Here is a 12,672-nt window from a genome sequence, read left to right on the forward strand (position 1 = left end):
TTACTAAAGTCATTGACATCTCTCCATTTAATTTTCCACAGACTTCAAGATATTTAGCATTGGAAGGGACCTTAAAAAGACAATCTATTACAGTCTTCTAATCTCATAGATGACAATTTGAACTGAAGTCAAGTTTTGATATACTAGTTTAAATTTACAAGATAACTTTGCCAGGTTACACATTCTATGGAGCATGGATGTTAAAGCTTCAGTGAAAATATGTAATAAATGAGTTTCTGAAATTATGTATTTTAAGAAACATTTTATTATGAAAACTCTGAAACATATACAAAAGTAGAGAAAAAGAAAAATATAATGAAAAGCTCATTACTCATAAGTAGGTTTAAAAATTTTTCAACATTTGTCCAAACTACAATCCAACCCTTTACTCAACTTCTGAATTATTTAAAAGCAAATTTCAGATATGATCTAATTTCATCCAGAAATAATTTGGTTAGTTTATCTAATAGATAAGGACTCGTAAAAGAAACTTCATAATTGTTATTATATTAAAAAATAATTCCCCTTAATATCATGTAAAATATAGTGTTCATATATCCTTGACTATCATACATGTCTTTTTAGAGCTGGTTTGCTTGAATAAGGGTTCAAACAAGATATACATTTGGTTGGCATCTTTCTTAATCTAAATTATGAATTTTAAAGGAAAACTTTCTGATATATTGTTTATGTGTGTGTGTGTGTGCATACAGAATTGTAAAATATATCTTCAGTATTAATTCAACATTTGGGGGAAATACTTATATATTCAGTAATGTGGAACAGCTGTAAATTTAAAGAAATAACCCTTATTAATAGGCCTATAAAAGCTATCTGTAATTACATTCCTGAATGATTTGAATAATAGTGCGTCTGATATATTCTAAGATAAGTGGCTTTTACTTTTCTTTGATATTAGGGTCATATACTGTACTTTTATCTATTTTTACTCCATGCACTCTTCTCTCTAGTAATAAATTAATTTTTTAGCATTAGTTGGGCATATGCTCTATAGTTTAATTCATTTTCTTCTCCTCTGAAGAGAAACAAAGTTTATTTAAGCATCACAACAATACTTTCCATGTTTAGTTATTCAAAGATTTAATAATATTAATATAAAATTTTTATATCATGCTCCACCCTATGTTTATAAAATTTTTGGCAAGCTTTTTAAAGGGGAACAAAGGTAACAGAAGTTAACTTGATTAATGTATGATTAAATATAACTGATGCACAATTGGCTGACGCATAATAATCTAAGATATTGTAAGGCTTAAAAAAGTATATTTTGCTGCAAATACCACAAATTCAACACAAGCAACAAAATTTGAAACATAGCAGTTGATAGTAACACAAAGTTCAATCACTTCTGGATATGTAAAATAAAACTGCCAGAAAAGATTTAATATTTTTAAAATGACTGATATTTTAAAAACCTCATTTACTGTTTACTATTATAGTACATTTAATTACAATACACAGAAGCTAGCACCCATCATCTTGGAAAAGAAGTCAGTAGATACTCAGAGAACTGCCTCAGTTCTAGAAAGAGTAAACAGATAGCAAATGAAAGGAACTACTCACCACAAAGTAGAAAGAGGAAAAGAAAGGCCCAAAGCTTTCTTTACCATCACCTCTTTAATCCCTCAATTTCTTACAGATTTATATATGCATTTTCTACATTTTGATGGGTGACCTGCTTTCTTTGGGTCACAATCATTACTAGTTCATTAATTAGTATCTGACATAATCGACTTTTTAATTGTAGATAATTTTATTATGTTACTGACAAAGCATTATAAAAGTATTATCCACTAGTCAGGACTTACAGATTGGCATATATTTACTTAAGCCAAATAAAAAATATTTTCTAATAAAAACCCTGCAACTAAAAATTAGTAACAATCTCTTTTTAAAAAGCAGTTCCTTTTAATAATGTAGAAAAGGGAGAGATGATAATGGTCTGGTATTAACTATGAGACCTCTGAAGTAGTGCAGAGATAAAAAGATGAAGCAGTAAGTAGTATGACACACTTTTAAAGTTTAATTTAAAAATTAAAGCAACTCATACCCAGAGGAGAACTGAATGAAAGAATAAGATGGGACATGGCTAGGCAATGGAAGCACAAAATACTGTCAAACTTTAATTTAAAAATGTTTTCAATTTAAGCAGACCCAGGCCAATGATTTTTCATTATTTTTACCACAGTTCCATGGCTACTGACAGTTTCATCAGAACAAATAAAGGATTTTTCCCAAATTTAAAATGACAAAATTATTTTTAATTTGACTTATAATTTCCTCCTCCTCTAAACTCAACATAATTTGGTCTTAGCTGGGCTCATCTCTTAGCCTGGGGCTTGAAAACACCACAAGTGTTTAAAATGTAAAAGATAAATGTTCTTTAAAATAGAGTTCTTCCACCATATTAGACAACAAACTTTATCATATATATATTATTTGTTTTGGGAATGAGACCACGTATTCATGAAATGTCTGGAGCACGACTTAGTAAATGCTGGTATCAATAAGGACTCCCTCAAAGCATTGTGTCCTTGCAGACAAATAAAAAACTGGTGCCCCAGCAGACCAAGACAAGCTGACTGGTAAACAAAACTAAAATGCCTTAACCGAGCATTAATTAGAGAGAGAGAGAGAAATCTATTTAAGATAAAAGTCCACTTAAGAAAAACAGAAATCAACTTCAATTACAACAGTCATCATTACAATATGCAATTATCCTAATAATTCCCAATTCTGTTTAGTAAATTTCACACTGGGCAAGCCAGATTCTGCTTCATGAATTATGGTTTGTTTTTTCTTCATATTGTTTGAAAACTGATACTGTAACCTGCACACCAAAAGCAGGTCTGATAGTCACTCTTTTCTATTTTCCAACTAAGTTCCTATAACAAAAACAGGGTCAGGCCCTCATCCCTAATCATGGAAAGTTATAGCTTCATTAGTTGCCAATCTCTGTCAACAGCAAAGACAAGCTTAGTTGCTAGCCATTTTTTAAATATTCCTTAGATATTGACGGAACTAATGATAAACACTCCAGATGCTGAGTTCGGTTTAGGTATTTAAAAAAAAAAAAAGCCTTTTCTTTGCCTCACTCTGCCTGCCCTAATTAAAGTGCATTATATGGGATTCCTTCTTCCTACCCTTCAGCTTGACAATCCTTGAAGGGTTGGGTGGGGAGGAGGGGACTTCAGTTACATAGTTTCTTGGTCATAATGACAAACTTAAGGCCATTCTTTCGCTGGTCACAGTAAACCCCAGGCTGGCTACCTATAAAGATACCTACAGACCTTAGTTTAATGCTACTGTTGCCACTATCTTCACCCGGGCATTATGAGGCTTTATTCCAACATTAAGTGAGGGAGTGATGTTTCACAGTGGCAATTTAAGGAAAGCAGATGGTGAACAGCATGGACTGCGAAAATTAGCCTTCTACTTCTTGTCAAAGAGGAAAAGCAGTTTAGATATCAAAATTTTAAAGTCTGTTAAATGTCAAAAGTAACTCTCACTAAATTTTTAGCTGTAATAGCACAGATGGAGATAGGATGGACTATGGAGCATAGCCAATGTAAACTCAGAAAAATAATGACAAAAAAAAAAAAATGACAACCTGTATCTACAGAAATTCCCAAATGGGCAAAACTATGTTATACAATTAAAGTACCTGGTATTAATATATATTACTCTTGAGGAAATTTTTCATTATGTCCTTTCTCAACTATAAACTCCCTGAGGGCAGAAACCTAGCTCAACTTGTTTACTGTTATCTTCGGCACCTGCCTTATATTCTGGCCTGAACAAATACTTGTTCAAAGAAAGAAACATTTACTGGCATATGTGTAGTAAGGAATTTGGTCTTCTCAAAGAGAGATGTGGACTCTGTCTTAGCTCTTGAGAGGTAGGAATCTCTAAACCCTTGGAATTTCCTAAGTGACAGGAGTGTCTTTAAATATGCATGGTGAGCCCTTAGGGGGGACCATACCTGATGGCTGTTGCCAAGGATGTGATTCACAGAGGGCCCCTAGACAATGTATGCTAAGTGGATACTCTGTGCGTACTGCCATATGTTGATGCCAGTAGGGTAACCTGCGAATTTGAAACCCACTCAGCATATCTGTTTCTTCCTTTGGTTGGTTCTAATTTGTAACCTATTGCTACAATAAGATTGTAATCTTTTTTTTTTTTTTTTTAAAGATTCTACTTATCTATTTGACAGACAGAGATCACAAGTAGGCAGAGAGGCAGGCAGAGAGAGGGGGGGAAGCCGACTCCCTGCTGAGCAGAGAGCCCAATGTGGGGCTGGATCCCAGAACCTTGGGATCATGACCCAAGCGGAAGGCAGAGGCTTAATCCACTGAGCCACCCAGATTCCCCAAGTGTGTGATTCTTGATCTCAGCTGAGGTCTCAATCTCAGTAAGATTGTAATCTTAAGTATAGTGCTTTCCTGAGTTCTGTGGGTGTCCTAGTGAATCATCAACCTGAGGGTAGTTTCAGGAAACCCTAAACCTGCAGTTGACCTCAGCAGTCTTGGGTCGATTGAGCAGTGGACAAGACTGTGCCTCTAACATGGAGTCTGCTAACTCTAAGTAGCATATTGTATCAAATAGGGCTTCTCTTATTGCAACTCTGGTTTCTCTTTCATGGACTGTTCTTGGAATTACTTATCATCCCTCAATTTACTGCCTTGTTTTCTATAATGATCACTTTTTAAATGAATCTTCCTGCACCCTCCTGAGTTAATTCCACTTAGAGACTGTGATCCATGAAGATCAAATCACTAATATTACAGCAGCTAAGTCAGTGCTTCCTCACTAACGTGCCACAAACAGGTTAGAAGTGTGCTGTGCTGCTGCCCCACGATTAGCCCTCAGGAAGGCCAGGTGGGGCTTGTGGTAGCTGGAGCTCCTAGGCTGGGTACCTCCTGCCTCCTTCAGTAGTCTCTGTTTATCCCAGAGAACACTACATGTATCATCACTTTTCTGTATGTACCATAACATGAAAAGGTTGGAAAGCAGTAAGGTAAAGAGTCATTACCACAATTTTCCCATGTCAGTATGTCACCAACATACTTTTCCAATTATCAGGCTTGGGTTATTCCAACCTATCTGTGCTATACTTTAGCCACACTGAACTACTGTTTCTCTAATATTCCAAGTCAGCTCACATCTCAAGGCTCTGCATACCCTATTTCCTCTGTCCGTCACGTCATTCTTATTCTACTCCAGCCACCTAGACAAACTCTTCCTATTCTCCCAGATTCATTTCCAAGGTCACATATACAAATTCTTTTCTAAGAGATCTTGGTCAACTGGTAGCACCCAAGCAGATTTATGCCTCCAGTATAACACTTACTTTAATAAAATGTTTGTCTGTTTCCCTTCCAAATCTGTGCGTTCCCTGATACTGTGTTCCACAATTCACCTTCTTCGCTAACTTACCTTCTTGGCCTTTTTCTCTGTTGCCTTTAAATCACGATGTTTCCTAGCACTCCATCTTCATCTGTCTCTTCTCACTCCACAAGATAGCCACAGAACAGAATTCAAACATTTTCAGGCTCATTATTTTATTTACTTTTCATGAAAACACAATTAAGTGTTTAGGGGAAGTATTATCTCCATTTTTTAAGTTAAAAAAATAAAAGTTTATACAAGTCAATGACTCGCCCCTAGTCATGATGATAGTAACCAGCTCATCCAATGACAGATATCAAGTATTCAGGCTCCAAGTTCAATGGATTCCCTAAATGTTGCCCTGACTTTCTAAATGAATTCTTGGTATTTTAAACCAGAACTCTGGAAAAGTATATCCTTATAGAAACCTTCCGACTTGTGATTAGGTGCTAAAGAACCACAGATACTATACTTCTGTCATGGATTTCATAGGATTTGGGGGATTGAATTCAGAAGTCATTTTTCCATAGAAATAGAAAGCTCAAATATTAAGTAAGCAAATTAATAAATTTTCTTATAAAACTAGTTTGAAAAGAAACATAAAAAGTGCGAAGAATGAGACAAGGTTTCATGCTCATGTTTATCAGCAAAAAAAAAAAAAAAAATCAAAAGTCTTCAGAGGTAACTTGAACTGCTGAACTCACTTTAACATTTTGTGTCCCAAATATACAAAAAAATACTTAAAGCAGAAAAGACCAATTTTCATTCCAACATTTCTAATTCCAGAGGTGAACAATTTATTCTTATATGCAAATTGTCTTTTCCCTCATCTCACTTTTTTCTCATCCCCTCTAGAAGCTGTAACATTCTGAGGACTGCTGAATTCCTGGGGCTTCATGTGTAACAACTGAGAAACTCTTAGCCTAACGATAATCTGGTAGAAAAATTAACAATTTGCTAAAAAATTTACAATTTGTTCACAGACATACTACTGTAGGAAATGAAGTGTCTCTTCATTTTTAGCCTTCTGTTGGCCAACTGCCAATTAATCTCAAGTAAGACTGGAACAAAGACTGTGTTTATGCATCTTCTTTATCGAACAGTTTGACAAACCAAGCTTTTCCTTACAATGATAATGATATTCACTAGGAATTAAGTTTAAAAATCTCTGTGTTCTGAATATGTAATTTAAAAGGGTAGAACAAATAGTAAAATTTTTCATTTCACTATGAAAAATAGTGAAATATACTTAGTGTGAAAAAGGAACTATTCTTTGGGTTTCATTATAAATATTTTAGTAATTTCAAAAAAATAAAATCAACCCCTATTTTACCAAATACACAAGGAAGATAAATTTAAATAAAATTCATCTACAGAGTAGGAAGTCATATAAACTAGGCTAGGACTTGGAATGTAACTACTAGAAACTGTTCAACATTTTGGAAAATTATGTTACTGATGGCAACACCACATCACACACTATTTGAGTTGCTAATACACCTATATTGGTCTGCATTTACAGTCGTCACATTCATGGTGGTTCTTCGTATCAGTGCCAGCACTATTTAACTACTTCAGTACATATCTAGTGTAGTCATGGACAAGCATTTATACAGCAATGTGTAACTATTACTTTAAGTTCTCTTTCTTCCTTCTATTCAAAATAAGGGAAACATGTTGATTTTAAAATTATGGATGTACTCTTATCTATGAATTTCATCTTAGAATCCAAAAGGCTCTTATATTTGTTGAGATCCGCTACCATTACATGAGGATTGTAATTTCTGAGGGTTTTTCTTGCTATTTTTTCTGATGTCTTTAGTCCACGTCTTTCTAAACTCATATACATAATGAAAAAATTACAGTTTGCTTCATTAATTTATTTTAAGTACTATTTTGAGGACTGGAGGTGAGATTAGGAGCCATGCCATTTTGCATCAGAATATTCTATTTATTTCTATAGGCTCCACTTTTCAAAGCTGTTATCTTTGTCTTTCAGTTCTAATCCTCTCTTGTTATTGCTGGTGAATTTCTGGTTGCCATTCTTATTACTACTATTTGTTTGATCACTTTGTTAGCTTTTGGGAGTAAGTTCGAGATTTTGCTTCACTCAGCTGAACGTGATAGTCTTTTTTTCTTAATTTTTTTGATTATAGTTGACACACAAGTATACTTTCAGGTATACAACACAGTGGTTCAACTTGACTATATGCTATGCTCATCCCAAATGTAGGTATCACCTGTCACCATGCAACACTATTACATTATCACTGACTGTATTCCTTATCCTGTCTGTGCCTTTTATTCTCATGACTTACTTATTCCATAACTGGTAGTCTGTATCTCCCATTCCCCTCTACCCATTTTGTCCATTTGGAAGTCCTTTTTTCTATGCTCTTTGGATGGAGTGCCTTTCCTCCTTTGAAGAGACCATCCCAATAAATATTTTTCTTAGTTTAAAGGGTGAGTTCTTCAACTACTTTGTGATGAATGAAAATTTACTGTAAGCTTTTCTAATCTCAACTGCATTCTTCTTATAGCTATTAAGGTATGGGAGTCTGCTAAGGATCCATTACCATATAACTTTAAAAAATATTAGTTATTATTTATTGAGTGATGACAATGTGCCAGTCACTGTTCTAAGAGCTATACATCTATTATCTCATTAGTGTCATAACAATCCTACAGGGTCTCCACAGGAGACTATCTCCACAGGAAAGTGAGGTGCAGAAAAGTTACATACCAATCTGCCCAAACACATAGCTAACAAGCAGCTAAGCAGAGATTTGTACCCTGATCATCTGATATCAAGGCCTGAGTTATTTATCTACTACCTTACTATCTCCCAAGTTTTTAGGGTCTTCCTTTTCCCTCAAGGACTAATTGCTTCACTACAGATTTTTTGATTTCTACTTTCTCTTTACAGCCTACTCAAATGCTCAAGAAATATTTATTACTTAAATAATAAAGACAACTGCTTCTTCCACTGCTTCCCTCCATCTCTTTCAGTGTACCTTTTCTTTTAGCAACAAGAATGGCAAACTAAAACCCTAGATATCATTCTTACTCATTTCTAAGCAGTCAGAGGTAACTGTATTCTACAACTTAAAACAGCATGCTCAGCTTAATAGTTTTCACTTGTTCATTCTAAACCAAATGGTCCTAATATCACATTTGCTTTGATGGGGAAATTTTTTGTAAAAATGTTTAAGAATTAGTACTTCTCTTTCCCACTTCTGGCAGAACCAGCTCGATGGCCCCCAGGAGCTCAGATCACTAAGCCAGGGGAACCAGTGATACACCAGATCTATTCAAGCTACCTTGTGTTCACATCAGAACTTACTATTTTGTCTCTTACTTTGTCAGGTTTCTGACAACAAATTAACAGGAGGTCAAGCATATCAACAGATTTTACATTGTAGGCAGCATGCCTGATTTAGAGTGAAAGGTTAGTAGATATAATATGCTAACACAGAAAAAGTTATTGCAGTTTCAGATATTACGACAGGCTGATGGTTTTGGCATTATTTTGAGACAGGCTGGCCTCTGGCCTCACTTCTAGCCATACCCTGTAAGTAACATTAAATAATTTTTTTACAGATATGAAGGCATGTAAATAAGCATATAAAGATAATGAAAAGAGAAACACAACCTTGAATTTTAAAATGAAAACAGGTTTTTTAGTAGCCTATGGTATAAGAACAGTGTAATAGAAATACATGACTGTGGGAATTTAAGTCTATTAATGTAGACAACAATTGTTTATGGCAGAATTTATGTATATAAATGAACCCACTGTGGCAAAGAACGCTGTATGTTATACATATGTAAGAGTGCCAGAGAAAAATGTACATGATACTTAAATGTGGATAATAAGTAGAAGTCAATTGTGAGGATAATGGTTTGGGTAGAGCAAATTTTAAAAAAATATTTATAAAATTAAAAGATGAGATCTGAATTGAACTTGTTTAGAAGAGAAACTGTTCAAGACTAAGAATCCACTTCAATTATTTACATTTTAATAAGAATGATGCAATGGAATCACATGAAAACTGAGCTAATATATTTTGAAAATTACTTACACTGATGACTGATGAAGAAGTTGATAAGTTTAAACCTTCAAGATCAGCTATCAAGCTTGGAGAAAGAGCTGGTGTGGGAAATGCAACTGGAGTGGATACCGGGTTAACTGTAGGAAAAGGCCCAAATTAGCAAATGTGCATGAAAATTTGATCCATACTATTAAAAGCAACATTTTTATTTTGTTAGTAAATCTAATTAAATTACTTTGATTAATAAATCTATGACAATTCTATTTAACATCTTGATGTAGTTATTATCAAGTCATGGCAGTTATTAGTCTTAGCTTTCACTGGCAACTCCTATAACAAAATAAAGGGTACAAATACTTCGAGTAATAATTTTTGAAAATTTTATCATATAATATTATCACTAACATTATCACCCAGTAACCTCACTAAAATAAAAAAAAAAGGTAAAGAAACATTTCTTTCCAGCTAATATAAAGAACAACAGCTTTCAAGAGTTCCCCAGCAGAATCAGAAGTCTCAAAAGGATATTTATATCCCTTCTCTGTTTTATTCTCCACTATAATAATTACAGGGGTCCAGGCTACCTCACTCCCTTCTACTTATACTTTGTCAGCAAAAGCTATGTACCAGATAGAAATTTTTTATTCTAAAACCACTATGTACACGAGATCATGTAGGTGAAAGTTTGAAAATCTTTGAAAAAGTACAGATCTCATCCTCCCCTGCTTAAGATTCTTCAGAGGCTCACAAGTACCTACAAGATAAAAGTCCAATTCCTTAACTAAGTGCACGAGGTTCTCTACGCTCTAGCTTGGCACTCTGCAGAATAGTAGCCACTAGCACATAAACCTAATGTACTCTTGAAATATGGCTAGTATGACCAAAGAATTGTACTTCACAGTTTAATTAACTTAAATTTAAATGTAAGAGCTATGTGTGGCCAGTTGGTATCATACTGGGTAGCAGATCTATCTCTAATTTTATTGGCAACTCCTATCTTCAGGCCCTACCGATTAATAGTTTCCAGTATCTTGTTCCCAATATCTTGAGCCTTTTATATTCTATTCTCTTTACCTGGAAGGTTCTTCTCTGCCTTGTTTACCTTGTAACTTCTACACATTAAGGTACCGCTTCTTATAGCCTTCTTTGTTCTACAGATAAACTTGGACATGCTTCTACAACCATACCTCTCTTCTAATACAAATCTGTGTCTTTTTATTTTTTTATTTCTACTAGTCTACTAATGTATTAATTTTTAGTGCTTAGAAACTGCTTGACTGCTGAGTGAAAAAAATTAAAATGTGGAATGAGTTTTATCTTTCAACAAACGCACTTCAAAATAAGACCATAAAGGAAGTAATATTTATTTAACAGGACTTTTCAAACTATCTTTTTCTCATTTAGTCTCACAATACTCTGTAGTTAGGCAGAAAAAATAATTCAGAAAGTTAGGAATAAAAAAATGATATTGCCTGAAAAAGAAAATTTTCAAAGAAGTCTGAAATAAAATTTCACCATAGATAATGGAAAAAGCAGAGTGGAGACTGGGTGGAAGAGGGAATGGAGCCCTTGCTTTCTCCCTTGCTTCTTCAGTGTGCCTGAAACACTGCTAAAAATCCCCAGGCTTCCTCAGACCTACATTGAAAACCAACATACAGTTACCAAGTGTCACAGGGATTTGGGGGTGGGGTTGGAAGGATCAATGGGGATAGGGTGGTAAAGGAAGACTTTACCAATAGGAGGAAATGAAGCTCAGTTTTAAAGTAAGGGCAGACTTTAAATAAGAGCAAAGAAGCAGCTGGTGACTTAGCAGGTGAGAAAATACTGTGAACAGAGGCTGAGAGGTGGGAACGTGGAAAACTGAGGAAGTTGTATTTATCCTCTACTACAAAGGGAGCTGTTAAAAACACCAAAAAGAGGAACAATGTATGTACTGCTCCTTATCAGTATAAGGGACAAAAATCAAAGGAGGAGCAGTCAGGTTGGCAGGAGGAGGAATACAATAATTCAGGCATGACATGAAAAGGGCTAAAAACAAAAGGTGAGGTAGAAAAAACATTTATATTAAAGACACTGTAAACTGAGGCACAGGGAGATTATGCCTTGGAAAGATCGTAAAACAAGTGAATGGAAGAATCACTGTGGGACCAGGAACTGATTCTCTTATCTTGGATCAATATGTTGCCTTTCCAAAAGTCACTTTTTTGTAGGTCCTAAATATTTGTCCATCCATCCAAAATATTAGATACCCATGTAAGGAAAAAAACTGAGTAAGAAAGCCTCTGATTTCAACTATGGCTTGGCCTAAAGACACACAGAGGAAAAAGACATCGAAAGCCAGAGGAAAATTCACACTAAAGTTTGACTTAAGAAAAAAAAAAAAAAAAAGAAAGACTTTTAATATCATTTCAGAAGAAGGCTTAGGTACTAAAGAAATGACTATACATCTGTTTCCAGATGTGGCAAGATAGAAGCTTGCACTGAAAATTTATCCAAAAATGGATTCTGGGTTAGTTGACTATGTTTAAGTATTTAATTAATATATTAAAAAAATGATTCTACTAGTTAAAAAAATAATAATAACCTGGCATACAAATGAAAACCAGGTATCATTTCTACCCATTGACTTGGCAAAGGCAATTTTTAGATACAAAATTCAGCATCAGTAAGGGTATCAGGAATCAGTACTCTCATACTAATACTGCGTAAGCTGGTACAAGCTTTGGGAAAGGCAATCTTAGACAACTAAATTCTTCAAAGTCTTTGCCCCAGCAATTCTATTCCTGGGGATTTATCTTAATGAAGCAGTTGTGGAGATAATGAAATAATATACTTAAATGATGTGTATTGCTTCACTAACGATGAAGACAAAAAATGAAAACAAGTTAAATTTCCAATAATAGTAAAACTGTTAAATATAATTTATTACAACAATATAAAAGATAACCATGAAGTCATTAAAAAATGAAACTGTTAAAGAACATCTATGGCAGGGCAAGGAATATGTATGATTAATAGAGAAGTAAATGATAAAAGAGTATCCCAGTATGATGACATTTAGGGGCAGAGGGGATTTGCATATGAAAAGATCTGAACTGGCATGCCAGATGGTAAACCCAAGATATTTGGATTACAAATCCATTTTCTTCTTTTTATCTTTAAAACTTTCTGAAAAACACTTTTTTCTTTACTAAAGTACAATTGACCC

At 34.4% G+C, this 12,672-nt stretch overlaps 1 protein-coding gene across 2 annotated transcripts in view; it reads right to left on the reverse strand.

Moving 5' to 3' along the window:
* AP3B1 (adaptor related protein complex 3 subunit beta 1) overlaps positions 1-12,672 on the reverse strand; it is a 348,039-nt gene that overhangs the window by 62,812 nt on the left and 272,555 nt on the right. For both annotated transcript variants that reach the window (XM_047731751.1, XM_047731750.1), the window contains one exon: positions 9,495-9,601. In XM_047731751.1, the coding sequence (XP_047587707.1) occupies positions 9,495-9,601 (107 nt within the window). The remainder of the gene's footprint in view (positions 1-9,494; positions 9,602-12,672) is intronic.

The sequence above is a fragment of the Lutra lutra genome, chromosome 5 (assembly GCF_902655055.1).
Source record: "Lutra lutra chromosome 5, mLutLut1.2, whole genome shotgun sequence".
Classification (NCBI taxonomy): domain Eukaryota; kingdom Metazoa; phylum Chordata; class Mammalia; order Carnivora; family Mustelidae; genus Lutra; species Lutra lutra.